Source organism: Fringilla coelebs (assembly GCF_963513975.1).
Source record: "Fringilla coelebs genome assembly, chromosome: 6".
NCBI classification, from domain to species: Eukaryota; Metazoa; Chordata; class Aves; order Passeriformes; family Fringillidae; genus Fringilla; species Fringilla coelebs.
Genome location: NC_140034.1, coordinates 1,918,463 through 1,937,350, shown reverse-complemented (window position 1 = coordinate 1,937,350; position 18,888 = coordinate 1,918,463). Strand labels below are relative to the sequence as shown.

At 53.1% G+C, this 18,888-nt stretch overlaps 2 protein-coding genes across 2 annotated transcripts; one reads left to right on the top strand and one right to left on the bottom strand.

Moving 5' to 3' along the window:
- Window positions 1-203: 203 nt before the first annotated feature.
- DNAAF2 (dynein axonemal assembly factor 2) lies at window positions 204-15,400 on the top strand (the record flags this gene model as incomplete). The annotated part of the gene is made up of 5 exons (XM_084207971.1): window positions 204-1,778; window positions 2,079-2,586; window positions 12,632-12,778; window positions 14,786-15,091; window positions 15,260-15,400. The coding sequence occupies exons 1-5, from the start codon at window positions 331-333 to the stop codon at window positions 15,398-15,400; spliced, it is 2,550 nt and encodes an 849-aa protein (XP_084064097.1). The 5' UTR covers window positions 204-330.
- Window positions 15,401-17,127: 1,727 nt separating this feature from the next.
- On the bottom strand, window positions 17,128-18,753 carry MGAT2 (alpha-1,6-mannosyl-glycoprotein 2-beta-N-acetylglucosaminyltransferase). The gene has a single exon (XM_084207506.1). It carries the CDS (start codon window positions 18,683-18,685, stop codon window positions 17,345-17,347), a length of 1,341 nt encoding a protein of 446 aa, XP_084063632.1. The 5' UTR covers window positions 18,686-18,753; the 3' UTR covers window positions 17,128-17,344.
- Window positions 18,754-18,888: the final 135 nt, after the last annotated feature.

Sequence of the window (18,888 nt, the reverse complement as noted above, 5' to 3'; positions counted from 1 at the left end):
TGCTGAGGATTTAAAAGTGCTCTGTGAGGGGATGGCAGCGGAGCCCAGGGCTGTGGCATGGGGAGGAACATACACTTTGCAGAAGGATGAGGAGATGACGGCGGGAAACCATCCCTGCTGCTGCCAGGGGTCAGGGCTGGAAGCCGCTGAGGGGAGGGGAAAGACGAGGCTGGGACGGCGAGGCCTCGGCCCTGAGGGGCCGCTCGCCATGTTGTTTGCCGTCTCCATAGCAACCGCCGCCATCTTGTTTACAGTCACCACGGCAACGCCCGCCATCTTGTTCGGCGTCCCCACAGCAGCGCTCCCGGCCGGGCCGGGCCGAGCGGGGCCATGGCGGGCGCGGGGCGGCTGCACGACCTGGACCTCAGCGCCGAGGAGGCGGAGCGGCTCCAGCGCGCCTTCCGCGACGAGCGGTTCCGCGCTCTGTTCGCGGAGTACGCGGCCGAGCTCACCGACCCCGAGCAGCGCCGGCTGTACGAGGAGGAGGTGGCGGCGCTGGAGCGGGAGCGCGGCGTGGAGGTGCGCTTCGTGCACCCGACGCCGGGCTTCGTGCTGCGGACGAGCCAGGATGGCTCCCGCCGCTGCTACATCAATGTCTGCAGCAACCCGCTGATGGGGGAGCCGCGGGCCCGCGCCGAGCGCGGCGGGCAGCGCTGGGAGCTGCCCTACAGCCTGGCCCCGGGCCGCGAGGAGCTGCGCCCCGCCGGCCGCCGCCGCCTCCTGTACGACGTGGTGTTCCACCCCGCGGCGCTGCGCCTGGCCGCCCGCAGCGCCCGCTTCCGCCGCCTGCTCCGCGACACGGCGCTGGAGGCCGTGGAGAGCCACTGCGGGGTGCGGCTGGACCGCAACAACGCCACCGTCCTGCGAGGAGTCTCCTACAAGGGCGTCCCGCAGGCGCCCGTCATCCGCTCCCCGCTGCCCGGCGGCGCCCCGAAGCCGCCCGAGGACGGCGAGTCCCCGCTGCCGCCCTTCCCCTTCCCCTTCCCGCCCGCCGCCGCCCCGCCGCCCGCTGCCGCCCGGGGCTCCTCGTCCGCCGCGCCGCCGCCGCCGCCGCCCTCCGGCCCCACCACGCCGCGCTGGAGCATCCGCCACCGCTCCTACGTGGACCTGCAGGACTACCGGCACTGCCGCGACTCAGCGCCCAGCCCGGTGCCCCGGGAGCTGGTGGTGACGGTGGAGCTGCCGCTGCTACGCTCCGCCGAGCAGGCGGAGCTGGAGATCCGCGGGCGGGAGCTGCGGCTGGACTCGCAGTGTCCCGCCTACCGCCTGCGCCTCCGCCTCCCCTACGACGTGGACGAGAGCGGCGGCCGGGCCGCTTTCAACCGGGCCCAGCGGCAGCTGCAGGTCACGCTGCCCGTGGTGCTGCCGCCCAGCCCGCGGGAACCGCCGGCCCCGGCTGGGGAGCGCCTGGAGGGAGCCGAGCCCGCGGCCGAGGGGCCGGCAGAGGCAGGGCCGGCAGAGGCGGGCGGCGGAGCGGCTCCTCCCCCGGAACTCGGGCCTGGCGGCGCGGCCCGGGCCACGTGTGGCGGCGGGGAGCCCGGTGATCCGCTCACCGAACCCCCGGCTGACCCACTTTGTGATCCTCACGCTGGTCCGTCTGCCGAGCCCCTCGCTGAAGCACCCGCTGAACTGCCCCTAGAACCACTCTGTGACCCACCTGCTGAACCCTCGGGCGAACCTCCCGTTCATCCAACCTCTGAACCCTTTGCTGACTCCCCTGCTAAACCTGCCACTGATCCAACCTCTGAACCTCCTGCTGAACCCGCCACTGATCCAACGTCAGAAGCCCCTGCTGAACCTGCCCCTGATCCAACCTCTGAACCCCCTGCTGAACCCGCCACTGATCCAACCTCTGAACCTCCTGCTGAACCCGCCACTGATCCAACCTCTGAACCCCCTGCTGAACCTGCCCCTGATCCAACCTCTGAACCTCCTGCTGAACCCGCCACTGATCCAACCTCTGAATCCCCTGCTGAACCTGTGACTGATCCAACCTCTGAACCTGCCCCTGATCCAACCTCTGAACCCCTCGCTGAACCCATCACTGATCCAACCTCTAAACCCGCCACTGATCCATCATCTGAGCCCCGTGCTGGTCCAACCACTGACCCCCGCTCTGAGCCCTTCACCGAAGCCTCTGCTGATCCCCCCGCAGAATCCCCCACCGAGCCCCCGGCCCTGCCCTGCTCCGGTGCCGCTTCCCCCATCGCCAGCCCCGAGCCAGCCATGCCCACCGGGGACACCGCCCCGCAGGCCTCCGAGTGCCACCCCAGCGAGGCGGCCAGGTGCCCTCCGTTCCGTGCCCGGCAGGACGAGGTGTCCCTGACGCTGCTCCTGCCGGTGCCCGGCATCCAGCCGCGGAGCCTCCGCGGGGATGTGGGCACGCAGCACTACAGCCTCCGCTTCCGCACCGACCGCGCCGCCTTCGCCCTGTTCCTGCGCTTCCCTCCCGCCGCCGCGCTGCTGGGCCCCGAGAGCGGCCTCAGCGTCTCTGCCCACAACGCCGTGGTGCGGCTGGCCAAGGCTCCCGGCAGCACCGGCCTCTGGGACAAGTTCAGCTTCGGCCTGGAGCCCTCCGCTCTGCAGGTAACGGTGGTGACACGCTCGGGGCGTCACCCGCCCGAGGTGCCGCCGCTGGGTGCGGCTGCTGTTGGCCGGGTGCTGGCTCGGGGAGGTGCGAGGGGCAGATGGAAGTTGCTGCTTCCTCCGAGAGCTGCTCCCGGATGTCAGTGCCGTGACCTGATTTGTGCGAGTCTTGTACGAGCAGCGCCCAGGTCACACCGTGGAGCTGACACCTTCATCCTTGGAATTGGAATGACTTCTGCCTCACATACAAATTTTTTTCTAAGGGAAGTTCTGGTGATGAATGAAAACGGTGCCTCTGTCCTCTATGTCCTTAGCGCTCACTTTTGAAGCCCTGTGAGTTGCTCGTGCAGCCTGTTCACACAAAGAAAGTTCTTTATGGTACACCAGGCTTACACACGTGTGCACACACCATCAAGGAGCGTAGGGGAGTGTCCCCGTGTCTGTGTTTTGGGACAGAATTCCCATTTACAGCCACAGGAACCCCCAGCAGTTCAACCAGAGCAGAACAGCCAGCAGCAGCTGTGACTGTCCCGCTTTGCTGGGGTAAATCTTCACCTGCTCTGTCTGAATGTGATCCTCATTTAGTATTTTCTAATTTTATAGGTTGTTGGGCAGTGATGCTCCTGTGGTGGGAGAAGGTGGGGTGGCTTCATCCAGTGTCCCCAAGGGGATGCCCACCTTGTGACAGTCTGTCCAGAGCCACTCACAGAGGTTTTGTGGAGCACCACGTTCCTCTGTGAGCTCAGACTTGCAGACAGTTTCTCATGAGCAGGGATTAAAGCTGCACAGTTCTTGTGCAACCTTCTAGCCATGGGATTTGGAGTTTGGCTGGAGTTGAGAGCAATAAAATCCTCTGCAGTTTGGATCACGTGCAGTGGGATTGCACGTCCAGGAAGCTGGCAGGCTCCAAGCATATCCACAGGGATAGACTTGGCTTGGAGCAGCTTAATTGCTCCATCCCTCCAACTAGAAATGACTTGTGCACGATTTTGAAAGATATTTATCCAATTAGTGTTTGTGCAGCTGAAACCACGTTGAGTTTCCCATTTAGCAGCCACACACCTTTTACAGCAGCAATTCCTGTGAAGGAGGAGCTGATCATTTCAGGGAAGTATCAAAGATGATGAATTTATGGAGAACCACCCACGCTGAGCTGTTTGCAGAGCATTTCCTTTGCTTTTACCAGAGCAGGAGCCTGCAAGTCTGTGCAAGTGGGGCCACAGAACACTCAGTGCTGCTGTTCACTGCTGTGATCTGGCACTGCCTGCTGCTGCCACGTCAGAAAAGCCACTGTGTAAACTCCTGCCTGTTTTCTGTGCTGAGGTACTGAGGCTGCCCAGGGCACTGGTGGAGTCCCCATCCCTGGGAATGCTCAAAAAACCTGTACATGTGGCACTTGAGAACATGGGTTAGTGGTGAGCGTGGTGGAGGCTGGAAGTTTGGGATATGGATTTGTTGTTGCTGTTGGAGGAACATTTTTGTGATTGAAAGGTTTTAAAAGGCCACCCAGTAATGGGATTTTTGGCTTTTTGAGTTACAAAAACCCCTTGAACGTGCTGATTTTATTATATATTGCAAAATGTTTTGGGTGGAGTAGGAGAGAGGTTGGGCATTAGTCATCAGCTTCCTGGCCATTCATTCACAGCAGCCTCCAAGAGATCCTCCTGGCCTCCAGTCCTTTTGGACACTGGGCCTGCAAATTGAAGCAGGAGAAATAAACTGAAGCCATTTGTCCTGTTTGCTTTTTTTAAAATCTGTGCTATTTCCCCAAAGTGCCTGAGAGCTGCACTCACTCAGAGTGAAGGGAGAAAAATGAATATTTAATTAGAGCCACTATGACTTGCTGCCTTCTGGCCATTAACCATTTGTTCCTGGTCTCTCTTCTTCTACTGATGTTGATTCCTTCAATCTGTCTGATGCCACCTCGGGGGTTTTCCTGCCTGGAGTCTCATTCTGTAAATCAGAGCTGTGGCTCTTGCACTGAGACCTGTAACGAGGCACATCAGTCACTGCAGGGTGCAGAGCAGTGCCCAAAGGGAGCTTCTGGGGCTGAGGCCAGCAGGAATCTCATCCTGGAGCAGGAATCTTAACCTGGAGCAGGAATTTCATCCTGGAGCAGGAATCTTATATTGGAGCAGGAATCTTAACCTGGAGCAGGAATTTCATCCTGGAGCAGGAATCTTAACCTGGAGCAGGAATTTCATCCTGGAGCAGGAATCTTAACCTGGAGCAGGAATCTTATATTGGAGCAGGAGTCTTATATTGGAGAAGGAATCTCATCCTGGAGCAGGAATCTCATCCTGGAGCAGGAATTTCATCCTGGAGCAGGAATTTCATCCTGGAGCAAGAATCTTATATTGGAGCAGGAATCTTAACCTGGAGCAGGAATTTTATCCTGGAGCAGGAATCTTATATTGGAGCAGGAATCTTAACCTAGAGCAGGAGTCTCATCCTGGAGCAGGAATTTTATCCTGGAGCAGGAATTTCATCCTGAAGCAGGAATCTTAACCTGGAGCAGGAATCTTATATTGGAGCAAGAATCTTAACCTGGAGCAGGAATTTTATCCTGGAGCAGGAATTTCATCCTGGAGCAAGAATTTAATCCTGGAGCAGGAATCTTATCCTGCAGTGGGAATTTTATCCTGGAGCAGGAATCTCATCCTGGAGCAGGAATCTTATCCTGGAGCAGGAATTTTATCCTGCACCTCCCAATCTGCTTGTTGGTCATCTCCTCTCTCACAGCAGCATTGCCAGAGGATGGTGCTTGGCAAAAGTGAATCATGGAATGGTTTGGGTTGGGAGGGATCTTAAAGCTCAACCAATTCCACGGGCAGGGACACCTCTCCCTATCCCAGGTTGCTCCAAGCTCTGCCAGTGTTTTTAACAGCTGTGGAATTCCTGCTCTGCTCCATTTTGGGAGGCTGATGGAGGCCAGGGGTTGCTGTGGTGTTCCCTGGGTTAGTTCACAGTCTGCCCCTCCATGCCTGGTGGCTGTTCAGTGCCCTCTGAGGCTGCCTGCCCACATCATTCCCATTAAATTTCAGTTCCTTCTTGGAAGCTGCTCTGATCCACGTGCTGGTAGAAGAGTGAGTTGGGCTCATCCTTAGAACACCATGCTTGAAACAGAACTTCAAGAGCTGCTTTTCCTTTTGTAGTCAGCAGTGGCTGAATCCCTGTGCTGGAAGAGGATCTATTTAGAGCTCAGTTTCCATAGATGCCAAGCACTTGGAATTCCCACCCCAGCAAGTGCCTCTTTTCAGGAAATCTCTACAGTGCCCTGCTCCTCCCTGGGCTTTAACTGTGAGGAGTTTCCCTCCTTGGCCAAACCAGAATGTCCACACTGCAGTTGGACTTGATGATCTCAGAGATCTTTTCCACCCTCTTGGTTCTGTGATTTGTGATGGTGACCAGAAATCCCATAAAAATAAAGATTCCATAGCTTTGAACGTTGGGAGCTTAGGGTCCCATATTTCAGGGCTTTAAAAGCCACCTTTTGTCACTGCTCTGCTGCTCAGTCCCTGCACCAGAGACCACAGTGCTGATCCTCCTGTTTTTCCAGGGAATCATCTCATGACCAGAGGAAGCTGCCTGATTTCCCCACTGCCAAAATCTCTGCTCTTTGCCTGGAAATCCCAGCCCTGTGCTGTGCTCTCCCCATTGCTCTTCATTGCAGTTCTCCCTCTATAACCTTCTACACCTTTTGCTGAAATCCTGGGAATTCAGGCCTGGGAAACTCCTGCATCAGAGATTTCCCCTTCATTTCCAGACAACACAGCCTGGGGAGAAAATGATGAAGGAGAAGGGTTGGCAGTTAAATAACCATTAATACAATTTGTAAGCCTGCCAGGCAGGGTTTCTGAGAACATGTCCCAGTGTGTCCTGGTTTATGGTAGTGCTGGAGCTGGGCAATTATGGAAATTGTGCCTTTGGAGAACACTTGGAATGTCTGGGAATGTTTGGCCTGCTGGGGTTAAATGCTCGATTCCTAACAGAATAAAAAGCAGTTTTCTGGGGTTGTGTTGAGCTGCTGAGACTTGGGGGCTCAGTTCCTGGAGCATGTGAAACACAACAGGCAGGGAATTCATTCTGCAGTTTTGGGGTTGTGTCTGCTCGTTTTCATGGGATTAGAAAAAGCCTGGTTCACGCAGGAATTCCCGTTCAGGCTGCTCCACACCCTTCCTGCCCTTCTCAGGGGCCTGCAGTGGGTTTGTGCAGAGGATGTGTGCTCATTCCTTTGCTCAGTTTCCCCCTGGGTACCCCTGGCTGGGCAGGGAATTGCAGCCAGCCCATCCCTTTCCTAAAAGCCCCTGTCACATCTTAGGGAGAATATTCAGATTTAACTCACGTAAACCCCATGGGGCTCCAGAGAACAGCAGGGAGCAGAGGAAAACAGAGGAGGAAATATTTCCTCTGCTTTCCTATGCATTACTTTTTTTTTTTTTTTTTCACATTTCCAGGCTGAAAAAGATTATATTGAACATTCCTGAGGAGTTGGTGGTTGGAGCTGGGTCTGAGTTACTCTGTGTGTGAGGGATCCAAATGGGAATTGCTCAGAGATTGGGAAGTTTTGTTTGACTTTTCTGGGAGTGTTGAGGCCTCCATGCAGGATGTTCTACATGGCTGTGATTCTTCTGTTTGGGACAGCCACCAGTGCCTTGTGAAGGAGACCCTTTGGAAGCTCCTGGTGCTTTATCCTTCAGACAGCAGCTGGTAAAAAAAAAAAACGTGGAGCTGTTGGAAAAAGTCCAGAGAGGGCATGGAGCTGTTCCAAGGGCTGGAGCTGCTCTGGAGCCAGGCTGGGAGAGCTGGGAATGTTCCCCTGGAGAGGAGAAGGCTCCAGGCAGAGCTCAGAGCCCCTGGCAGGGCCTGGAGGGGCTCCAGGAGAGCTGGAGAGGGACTGGGGACAAGGACAGAGGGACAGGAGCCAGGGAATGGCTGCCAGTGCCAGAGGGCAGGGATGGGTGGGAGATTGGGAACTGGGAATTGCCAGATTTGCTGTGGCTGCCCCTGGATCCCTGGCAGTGCCCAAGGCCAGGCTGGACACTGGGACACCCTGGGACAGTGGGAGGTGTCCCTGCCATGGCAGGGGTGGCACTGGGGGGGATTTAAGGTCCCTTCCCATCCAAACCATTCTGGGATTTTGGGATAAGAGCCCCTAGAAGAGGCTGAGCCCTGGGAAGGTGATCTGGGCTGATCCAGCCTGGTCTGGGGCACTGCCAGGGATCCAGGGGCAGCCACAGCTGCTCTGGGCACCCTGTGCCAGGGCCTGCCCACCCTCCCAGCCAGGAATTCCCAGTTCCCAATGTCCCATCTACATTTTCCAACATCACTTGTGTGGAGCTGGAGGTGCCAGAGTTCTGTTCCTCCTGGCACTGGGACCATGTGGAAAAGGCCAAGGGCTGGAAGTGTCCCCAAGGGCTGGAAGTGTCCCCAAGGGCTGGAAGTGCCCCCTTGGGCCATGCTGGGCTGTCCTTGTCCTCTCTGAGCTCAGAATTTGGGCTCTTGTGGATAAAAGTGTTCCTTGGTTGGAGAGTCAGCCAAGCATGAAGCCTTGAGAGCCGTGTTGGGACGTGTCAGACACGGATGTTTTAAACCTTTGCCACCTTTCATGGAGAAATCCATCCTGGAGAGCTGTTTTGCTCTCATTTCCAAGCTATTTGGAGTTATAATTTTCAATTTCCAAGCTACTATAAAGAGTTATTGTAATAGTCAGGGGTTACTTCTAAGAAGATGCTGCTGGAAACTGGGGCTGTTGAATGTAATCCTCCAACAGTTTATTTTTGGTTCAGTTAATTCTGTGCTCAGCATTTCAAGACTCTTGGCAAGTTTTTTGGGAGGTCAGAGAAGGACAAAGAAGGAGAGCACAACAAACTTATTATTTCACATTTTTCAAAGTAATCCCTTTCCCAAGCTACATTAAGGACCATAATTAGTTTGCTTCTGCTATAAAACAAACTAATTTCTGAATAGTCTTTAATTGGTAGCTGCATTTTGGGAATACCATGACTACACAAAACAGTTATGTCAGGAAACATTATTAACCTGCTGCTGAAGCTCATCAAAGCTTCTTTGGAGCTGTTTCATCTTTGCAGTCATGAGCACCTCAAAAAAGTTTTCATTTCACTCCAGGTACTTTCAAATTCTCAGCTCTCAGAGCTGGTTTGTGCTGGGACCCCACAAATGCAGAGGTCAGGAAATCCAGGTCCTTTCCCATACTGGCATCACTTGTGGGGTTTGGATGAGAGAGGTTGTGGCTGCCCCATCCCTGGAGGTGCCCCAGGCCAGTTTGGATGGGTTTGGAGCAGCCTGGGACAGTGGAAGGGTTGGAACTGGATGGGATTTAAATCCCAACCCATTCTGAGATTCCCCGATCCTCTCATTGCAGGAGCCACCAAAATAATTTCAGCTTGAAATCTGTCCTGCTTTTCAAACTTGCAGCCTGTGTGGGAGGTAACTCTGGGTGGAAAGTGTCTTCAGTGTGCAGAAATGAAAGCAGAATGAACCCATCTGAGGGCTGGGGGCAGCCGGGAGGGGAGCTCCCGGCGCCCTGAGACACAGGGATGGGTTTGGATGATGAAGTGTTCCAGAAACCAAAGTCATCCCTGCTAAGGTTTATGTTAATTTGGTCTCAGTTTAGTCACAGGGAAGAATGAATGTGTACCAAACAGCAGATGACAGTGTGTGCAGGGAAAAACAAATTAAATTCGAAGTTGCTAAGAGAGCATCATAAATACCAGAAAATAAACGGCTTAAATTGAAGAATTATTTTACAGGGTCATTGAAATCAGCTGCAGATGGTTGTCCTCTGTTTGCTCTGGCTTGGAAGGCAGAGCAGGCTTTAGAATAAATTCCTGGATCATTTTTTTTCCAAGGTCTGTGCTCTGATAACATCTGCAGTAATATAAATGCCTCGGTGTGTGCTCCCCGTGAATGCAAAGTCTGAGTTACAGTGCCTGGTGGAAGAGGCTGATGATAATCACCTCAGTGCCAGCAAACACACCCCAGTCCCTGATTTATGGCAGGCCATGGGGCAGGCATGGGATCAAACAGTAAATACTTCTGGGAACTCAGAGCTGGGCTGGGATGAAACTTGGTAAAATTGGTTTGTGCAGTGAGTCAGAATGAACAGAGCAACAGCACAAGGGGTGACTTTTAATCCTTGTTTAAAGCACTGATTATTCACAGAATTATGGAATATTCTGAGCTGGAAGGGAGCCACAGGGATCAGCCAGGGCAGCTCCTGGCCCTGCCCAGACCCCCCAGCAATCCCACCCTGGGCATCCCTGGCAGCTCCTGGAGCTCTGGCAGCCTCGGGGCTGTGCCCATTCCCTGGGGAGCCTGGCCAGTGCCAGCACCCTCTGGGGGAAGAGCCTTCCCTGATCACAGACCTCCCATTCAGTTTTAGTTTTTTAACTGTATTTTCTGTGAAGAAAACAAATTCTTTTGCTTTAATCATGAAGAAATTCTCCAGAAAGATTCAGGGCGTTTGTGGCCAATTTGCAAAGTCCTGGTTGCACTGAGGAGGAGAAGGTGTCCCTCACACAGCCAGGCAGATTCAGAGGGAAAAGAGATTATTGTCTGTGAAAAACGCCAATCACTTGTTTTTAAAATTTTAAAATTTTAATAGTAATAAAATGGTTATAAAAATAGTAATATAATTAGAGTAATAATAATTTGGACAATTTGGATTAGGACAATATGAGACAATAAAAACAAAGAGTTACAGACAGTCCGGGTACCTTTTCTGGGCAGCACAAGCCCAAAAAGGCCCCAGGTTAACAGAGGATTAACCCTTAAAAGCAGCAGCCTGTTTCATATTCACACACCTCATCCGTGATGCATCAATTCCATTCACACACAGGATTCTGGCTGGGCAGTGTCAGCTTCTTCCTTGTAATCCTAATGGCATCATCCTGGCCAAGCCAGGCAGGAAGAAGTTCATTTCTCCTGATAGTGGAGCAGTAAATTCTCTTTCTCTGAAAGATTTGGGTGTCCTGTGGCTGCTATCTCAGTGCAAGTCCTGTCTTTAAAAAAAGTATCCTAAATAGCAGAGTTTCTATTTTAACATTTTGTTATAACCTAAAACTATATTTAACACGCCACTTAAGAGAATTAACACAGCATCACTTTCTAACACAACACATCTAATATTCATTTGAACATTTGTGAAAAGCCAATCATAAAATGCACATTTTTCACATTTTCTTCATTTTATGGAGGAAAAGTAGGATGGGACTTGGTGCAGCCTGGTCTAGTGGAAGGTGATTAAAGCTCCTGGAATATATCCCATGGCAGGGCAGGAATGAGATGAGCTGTGAGGTTGCCTCCAACCAAACCCTGCTGTGATTCCTGACTGTGATTTTTCTGCTGGGTGAGGAGGGCTGTGCTTTGCTCTCCTTGGGAGTGCAGGCTCCAAAATCCCAAATCCCCTCCAGGGAGGCTGAGCTGTCCGAGCTCTGTGGGCCAAACATTCCAGGGCAGAGCTGGGAATTCTCCTCCTGAGCTGCCCCAGGCTGGAGTTGAGGAGCCCGTGGGAGTTCTGCTGCTGCAGATTTTGTGTCTGCAGCCCCTGCCTTGTGCTGTGCTCTGACACCTTCCCCTGAACTCTGCAGAGCATTCCCACAGCCTGGAGCTCTGGCAGATCCCTCTCTGGCAGGCAGGAGAGGATGCAGCACGAGGGAATAAGAATTTTAGGCTTTGCAGAAATGCAAGAAGCAGGGATGTTCAGAGAGGGTTTTCAGTCAGGGCAGCTCTGCTGCACTTTAATCTCTCCCCAAACCATCCCAGCAGCCAGTGCTGGCTCTTTGCCTGGATTGTAATCTTTCTGGAGAGAAAATGAACCCAATCCTCTGCCTTGGAAAACCAACAGTTCGTGTGTTATGACTTTCCATATTGTGATTTCTAATTTAACTAGTGGAAAAAATAGGACTCTGGCTTATTTTTCCAATCCTGGTTTGGGTTTTTGTTTTTTTTTTCAAGATGACAGTTAAATTTTGTACCTCAGACACAATGTGACATCTGGCTGTGCATAAGGCTCCATCCACAGGGGGCCAAAAATGTGCAGAATTGCCTTTTTGCTTCTTGGTCTGCAAGATGTCAGCGATAATCGAATTTAACTTTCATTGGATTGAGAAGAGGGTTGAACTGGACCGAGAAATTTAAAAGTGTGACTTCATGTGGAAGGTTTGCTACTTGTCCCTGTTATTTCCAATTAAATAAGGAAGGTAATTCCCAGAACCTAAACTACTCCTCCAGGTCAGACCATTTTTATTTAGTCTGTCCTTCCCCTCAGCCTGCACAGATGCTGTGTGAACAGCACAAGGACAGGGAAGGCTCTGCAGTTCCTGTGGAACAGCCCCTCCAGGATATATTTTAGGACCTTTAATTACCTGTAAGTGATTTAAATCTCTAAACCCGTAGCAACACGTTTGAGGTTGTTTATGAACAGCCTGGAAACACACCCCAGGCTGTGTCTCTGCCTGTGGATACCTCTCCTTTTTTTGTTGTTGTTGTTTTTTTTTTCCAACTGGCTTGTCTGCGTGGAGATCAGAGCAGCCTCAGTGGCTGGGTGTGAAATGGATCCAGCCCTGAGTGTTCCAGATCTGATCCTGGAGGGAGGATCCTGCAGTGCCTCTCCAAGGAGGTGTTTGTGTTTCCCTGCAGGCAGCCAGGAGACAAACCCTCAGCAGTCTGACACCTTCCTGGTGTTCAGACAGGTGAGGAAGGTGGAACCAGGTTGGGACAAGTCATTTTTCAGAGAGAGTCTACATCTCAGTCTTAGTCACCCATCCAGAGAGAGAAATAATATTTCCTTTATATTTGATACAGATTTGTACTTTGAAGCAGAATTAGCTAAGCACTGGTTTTAATTCATTCACCTCATTCTTTGAATGTCTGGCTTAGAATTTCTCTGTCAAGACTTGAGTTTGCTATGAAACTTGGGAATTGCTGTCCTGGCTTTCTTTGCAGTGAGTTTTTAGTCCCTCTACCCCTGCAGTGTAGCACAAAAAGAACATAACCTGCTGTTTTCTCTCTTTTTCTCTAGGAGAGGTTGTTTGTCAGTGAGGAGAACGTTGATGGATTTCTAGGCACTGCTTTCTGCCCTTCCCCTTGCTCCCAATCAGCACTGGAAAGCCAGCCATTAATTGAAGTGCTGGATGTTACTGAGGACAGAATTCAAATCAGGGTGGAGGTAAGGATCCAGGAGCAGCACAGGCTGATTTATGTTCTTCTGCAAGATCCTATCAAATCCCACTGAAACAGCTTTGTTCCTGTTTTGTCCTGGGGAAGCAGGGAAAGCCCAGCACTGGGGTTATTTGCAAGTGTAAATGTCAATTTTGAGAAGTAAAACTTGTGTTCGTGCCATTTCATGTGACCAAAGGATTGAAACCTCCTCTGTTCCGTTTGGAAGGTGCAGAACTGTGATCCAGTCATTTAAAAAGTGATTTTTCCTGGCAGGAATAGCTCACCCACTCAGCCTTGTACAGGTAGAGCAATCCTAGAGGGTTTTGTCTGGGAAGAATCCTGCCTCATCTTTATTCAGTCCATGTATTGGAATACTTGGTGGGTTCCTGTTGTGTAGATAATTAAACATGAGGCTATTAATCTTAAACACTGGTCTCAAATTCAATCCTTGTAGTTTGAGGCCTCATTCAGGCTCTCCTTCCTGTCTAGAACAAGCCAGGCTGTTTCTGGGATCTGCCACAGGATTAAATTGTCCTCCCTTGGCAAAATGGATGGACAGATGAAGAAATCAAAATGTTCATTTTGTGAGGAGGAAAATGTGAGATAAACCCCCCACGTTCACTGGGATTTCTGGGTGGGCACTGCATCCAAAATCCAGATGAAACTCTCCTTAAAGGGAAGATAAAAAGCAGGAAGCAGCAGGTCCCTGCTGTGGCCAGGGGCTGGGGAGTGCAGCTGGGGTTAAAGTGCAGCTGGGTTATTGGGAGGCGAGCTCAGAGGAAACACATGACCTCTGAGGAGCTTCCCAGAGATAGTGCATCCAGCTCAGCTTTCACAGCTGCTGCAGGCTGGACACAAAAAATGGAATTCTAAGTGCTGGAGAGCAGAGGAGTCCCTTTGGGACCTACCTTCAATCATCCCATTCCTGCTCCTGTGTGGGGCCAGGAGTTGGGGTTTGTGGGAAATACAGTAAAGGTACAAAGGTTTTTAGAAAGTTGTGAAAGTTGTTTTTTAACATAGAAAGAGTAGAAATTTAGAGTTAGTTGTAAAGTTTGAAAGTAGAAAAGTTTTAATAGTGTAGTAAGTAAGGATATGAAGTAGTAGTTTGAGTTTTAGATTTGGTTAAGGTAGATTTGAGATTGTAGAAAAATATGTTTAGTATGGCTAGAAAGTTTTTAAAATGTTCTGTAACAGAAAAATCTTTACTACTAACAATATCTCAGCCATATCATAAGACTAAACCCCAGTAAAACTCAAACCCCACATCCCAGCAGTCCCATCCCATTGATACAAACCCCAGCACAGAGCTGATGATCCTGAGGGTCCCTTCCAGCTCAGGGCATTCCATGAGCGTGTCCATGTGGGAGAGCTGCCCCCTTTGGAAAGGGCTCACTGGTGTTTCCTGAGGTTCCTGTGCTTTGGGGGTGTGAGGAAGAGCCTCTGTCTCTGAATCCATGAATCAGCTGCTCTTGGATGGATCCTTCCTGATCCTGACTCTCCACTGACCCACACCTATGAATTACCAGCAGTTTTTTGCCAAAACTCCCAGTAATGGTGAACTGGTTGGACAGCACCTCTCCCAGTTCCTCCTCTCCCGAGGCAAACTGCAATTCCCAGATCAGCCCACAGGCCAGGAATTTCCCTAATTGCACGGTTCCAACCTTGCAACAAGAGTTGAGATCCCCTGTGGCTGCTGGGATTTAGGGATTTGGGGATCAGGCTGGGTGTGGGGAGTGGCTGCTGCTGGAAAGGAAAGCAGGAAGCCCTGGGGAAGCAGAGGGACCTCCCTGCCCCTCATTCCCACACACCAGACAAGGGCAGGAAGCATTCACTTGGCTTCTGGAAGGAGAATCATGGAATCACAACCTGATTTGGAGCCTTAGGGATCATCTGCTTCCCACCCCCTGCCACGGGCAGGGACACTTTCCACTATCCCAGTGGAGCTGTTGGAGAAACAAATCTCTCCTGTCTTTGTGTGCAGAGTTGTGAAATAATTCATTTATTTCCTTGACAGCCACAGGAATGTGATGGACAAGGAGCACTTGGCAGCTCAGGGGAGGCCCTTGCTGGAAAGACCGACAGCATCTACCCCGAAACAAAGGCAGAAACAAAGTGTCCTGCAGCCGAGGGAGGTGCTGCAGGATCCAGCCCGGCTCCCGGGGCTGGAACAATGGGAACGGCGGGCTGGGCTTCACCCCATTGTCTGCAGCCTGAACCTCCTGCCTCCAGCTCAGCCATTCCCGGCGGATCTGCCAGAACCGAGCCCGATTTAGAAAGTGCTGCTGCAGCAGGAGACACAGCCCCGGCCCCGGGAGCGGCGGGAGAGCTGCAGGGGGGTGGGGACGGGGATGGGGACAAGGATGGGGATGGGGATGGGGACGGGAACGGGAATGGGGATGGGGATGGGGATGGGGATGGGGATGGGAATGGGAATGGGAATGGGGACGGGGATGGGGATGGAGACAGGGACAGGGACGGGCAGGAGGCAGCCCCGGGGCCGGGCAGCAGGGCAGGGTCCCCCATCCTGCGGGAGGTGAACCCCCAGGACGGCAGCGAGCGCATCCTCCGCGCCCACCGCACGCACTGCCCTGTGAGCTTCCACAGCTCCCTGCTCTACGAGCTGGACTGATTCCATTGTTTTACCATTTCCTTCCTCGTTTGGTGCTTGTTCTGACTCCGTGGTGGATGTTCTGACTTCCATGGAGGCCGTGGGTTCCCACTGAAGCTGGTGTAACACCAAAACTTTCTGTTGTTAACAGTTTAACAATTCCCGTATCTGTTGCAATAATTTTGCTTGTAAGAAAAGTTGCAGTTGGAGGTGACTCTGAGCTCCTGGAAAAAAAATGTATCTTTATTGTTTACATAAATTTTTTATTCTCTTCCCACGTTTCAGGGATTATTTGTATATATCCTCAGCCTAATGGCTCCCTCGGGAATTGAGCAGTAGTCATCATTTTCCAAACCTTTCATTTTGTGATAACTGCAGGATTAGACTCACAGTGATTCTTAGCAATCAAATGAAATTTCTAATTACCCGGAGAAGTTCTAATTAGTCTCCTAGAAATAATCACCATTTATACCCTGTATTCCATCCTAGTGCTGTGCTTCAGATCTGCAGCACCCAGATATCCCCCAGCTGAACAAATTCCATTGCACAAGAGCATCCTCTGGGTCCATGTCTGCTCTGAAGTATTTACAACTGGTGAAATGGATTCTCTTTAGCCAGATTAGATTTATTTTTCTCAGTTTCCCTCGAGTTTCAGCGTTTTTCACCTCCTGAACACATCTAATAATAAAACTTCCTGTTCCCCTTTCTCACTGCTGCTGAACCAACTTCTGGTTTTGTTTTGTTTGAGAGGTGCTCAGGGCTGCTCTGGCCCTGCTGTGACATTTCAGTTGGCCTGTGTGGTTTCAGAGTTCAGCAGGAGCCACAGCTGCCCAAAACACCTGCCCTGCCCTCCCTGGTGGCACATCCTGCTCGAGCTTTGCTGGGCTCAGCTTAACCCCCTCAGCTTTTTGGGAGAGGTCTCCGAGGGTGAGGCACCAGCACAGCTTCAGCACCGGCCCCGACCCAGTGGAACAGAACACAGAACAGTGGAGCAATTACCTCGCAAAATTGTGGTTAAATAACCCCTGGAAAAAGAAAAAAGCAGCATTTTATTTCTCTGACATATTTCTGTGTTCTACAAAAGCTGCTGAGGCGCTTCTGCCACAGCTGAGTTCACAGAGTGGCATTAGAGCTGCTGGAGCATTCACAGATGGCTCCGTGGCCCCAGCTCAGCCCCTTCCCACCACACAGCAGCATTTTCACCCAGCTCATTTGAAACAACTTTTTAAAAAAAAAATCCAAACAATTGAGGTGTTGTGCCACCAATTTGCTACTCTTTTCTGCCTCAATTAATGAGTATCATTAAAAATTTAATGAAGTTAAATGCACACTGCTAGAAGGAGTGATGGCACGTGTCCAGCCCTCAGGATTAAAGAAGAGAAACTCCCCCCCTCCTTCCCATCCTGACTTTTTAGGAACACGAGGTGACATCATCTTTTTGCTGACAATCAAGAACTTCTCTAGGCTTACAAAACAACGGCATTTTTATTTCGGCAGAACTAAAAAAATCATATATTTATCTACATCGTAGTAAAAACAATGAGATTTATTTTCTTTTCATCCTTCATATATTCATCGACACAGCGCAACCGAACCGGGACTCGGGGATCGGGCGTGAGATGACCCCGGGTGGGACCCCAGGCACCACCAGAGCTTTGAAGCACCAAAAAAGATGCACTTAAAAGTGTTCTCCTCCTCCTCCTCCTCCTCCTCCTCCTCCTCCTCCTCCTCCTCCCAGCAAACACAGCAGCAGGTCACTTTTTGCGTAGGGGCTGCAGCACGTCACCCGTTTCCAAAACGTGGTTGCCAAACATGAGAGATTACTATTTTGGGACACCTTTAAACAAGAATGTTTATTCATATTAAAGCAGAAACCAACTCATAAATGCTGTTTATACACGTGTGTGTGCCTGGAAAGGACACAATGGAACAAGTCAAGGAGAAAAGGCGCTGCGAGGAGGATCCTCACTGGAGTCTGCGGTAGCTCTTACAGAGTTCGTGGTCCCTGATGTCTCCCCACCCTCCGTTCTTGACGTGAGGGGACAGGGGAGCCATGGAGTACCTTTTACTGACACTCATCACCTCGGGAAACAGGTACTGTTGGTTGCTGTTCAAGAGAGAATCGATTTTGGCACTCTGGGTGGACGGTCTGCAGGATTTCTTGTGGTGCATGCCACAGTCCCCCGTGTGAAAAATCCTGGGGATTTCGGGAACCAGCACTTTCCAGAACTTTGGAAGACAAGAGACAGTCAAGTGCTGCAGAGTCCAGTCCCAGTTGTAGTCATCGTAGGTGCAGAAGGCGTCCGTGCACTCGATGAGCTTCTGGTAGGTGTCTCTGCCGAAGGCCATGCCCATGTTGTGCTCCGTGGACTTCCACGTCTTCATCTCCACCTTGTCGGCGCGGCCGGCGAAGCCGCCCCGCACGGGGCTGTAGGTGCCCAGCGACACGAGCTGGCACTCGGGGCACTCGCGCTGGCGCAGCGCCCAGAGCCGCTTGAGGACGTGGTAGAAGTCGGGCGCCAGGTAGTGATCCTCCTCCAGGAAGAGCACGGGCCCCGCGTGCTCCCGCAGCGCCCGCACGCGCTCCCACACGAAGTGCAGCTTCCACCACCAGTGGTGCTTGGTCTGCGCGAAGCGCGCCTCGCGGTAGTGCCCGAACGAGTCGGGGAACTCGGCGTTGATGCAGCCCAGCCGCAGCGCCGCCGCCTTGCCCACGTCGCGGGGGCAGTCGCGGGGGTCGTGGCCCGGGAACTCGCGCGGGTATAGCTGGATGCTGAACGGGAAGAACACCTGCAGCACCGGGCAGAAGTCCACGCGGGCCGCCAGCCGGTTCAGCTCCTCGGCCCACAGGTCGTGGCTCAGCACCAGCAGCACGTTCTCCACGCCCGCCGCCCGCCGCAGCGACTCGAGCAGCAGCCGCAGGTGCTCGGCGCGGTCGTGCACCTGCACCACGAGCACCACGTCGGGCCGCGCCGGGAAGCGCCCGGCGTTCCGCACCGGCTGGTCGAAGTTCAGGCGGTACACGAGCGAGCGGTAACTCAGCGTCGCGTTCTCGGACAGCACCTCCGCCGCCACGGCGGCCGACGCGTTGGCGGCGGGGCGGCGCGCTACCGGCGGCGGGGGCTCGCTGACCCGCGGCGGCTCCCCGGTGCTACCGGGACCGCCCCGCTGCTGCTGCTGCTGCTGCTGCAGCTGCTGCTGCCGCCGCCGCCCGCCGCCGCCGCCGGTGCCCCAGAGCGCCAGGGCGCAGAGCGCCAGCGCCAGCGCCAGCAGCAGCACCTTGCGCTTGTAGACGCGCAGCCGCATCGTCCCGGCGGCGGCGGCCCCGCTCCGCCGCTCCCGCCGCCGCCGCCGCCGCCGCCGCTCCCGCTCCCAGCGCGCGCGCGCCGCCGCCGCCCCGCGCGCACACGTCGCCGCTCCCCACTGGCCGCCGCTGCTGCGACCGCGGCCTCGCCATTGGTCGGAGGAGCCGTCAATCAACTCCCCGGCCCTTCCGCCGCGCGGGGGGG

Coding starts and splice junctions, on each gene's coding strand:
- MGAT2 (XM_084207506.1), bottom strand. CDS start 18,685: ATGCGGCTGCGCGTCTACAAGCGCAAGGTGCTGCTGCTGGCGCTGGCG.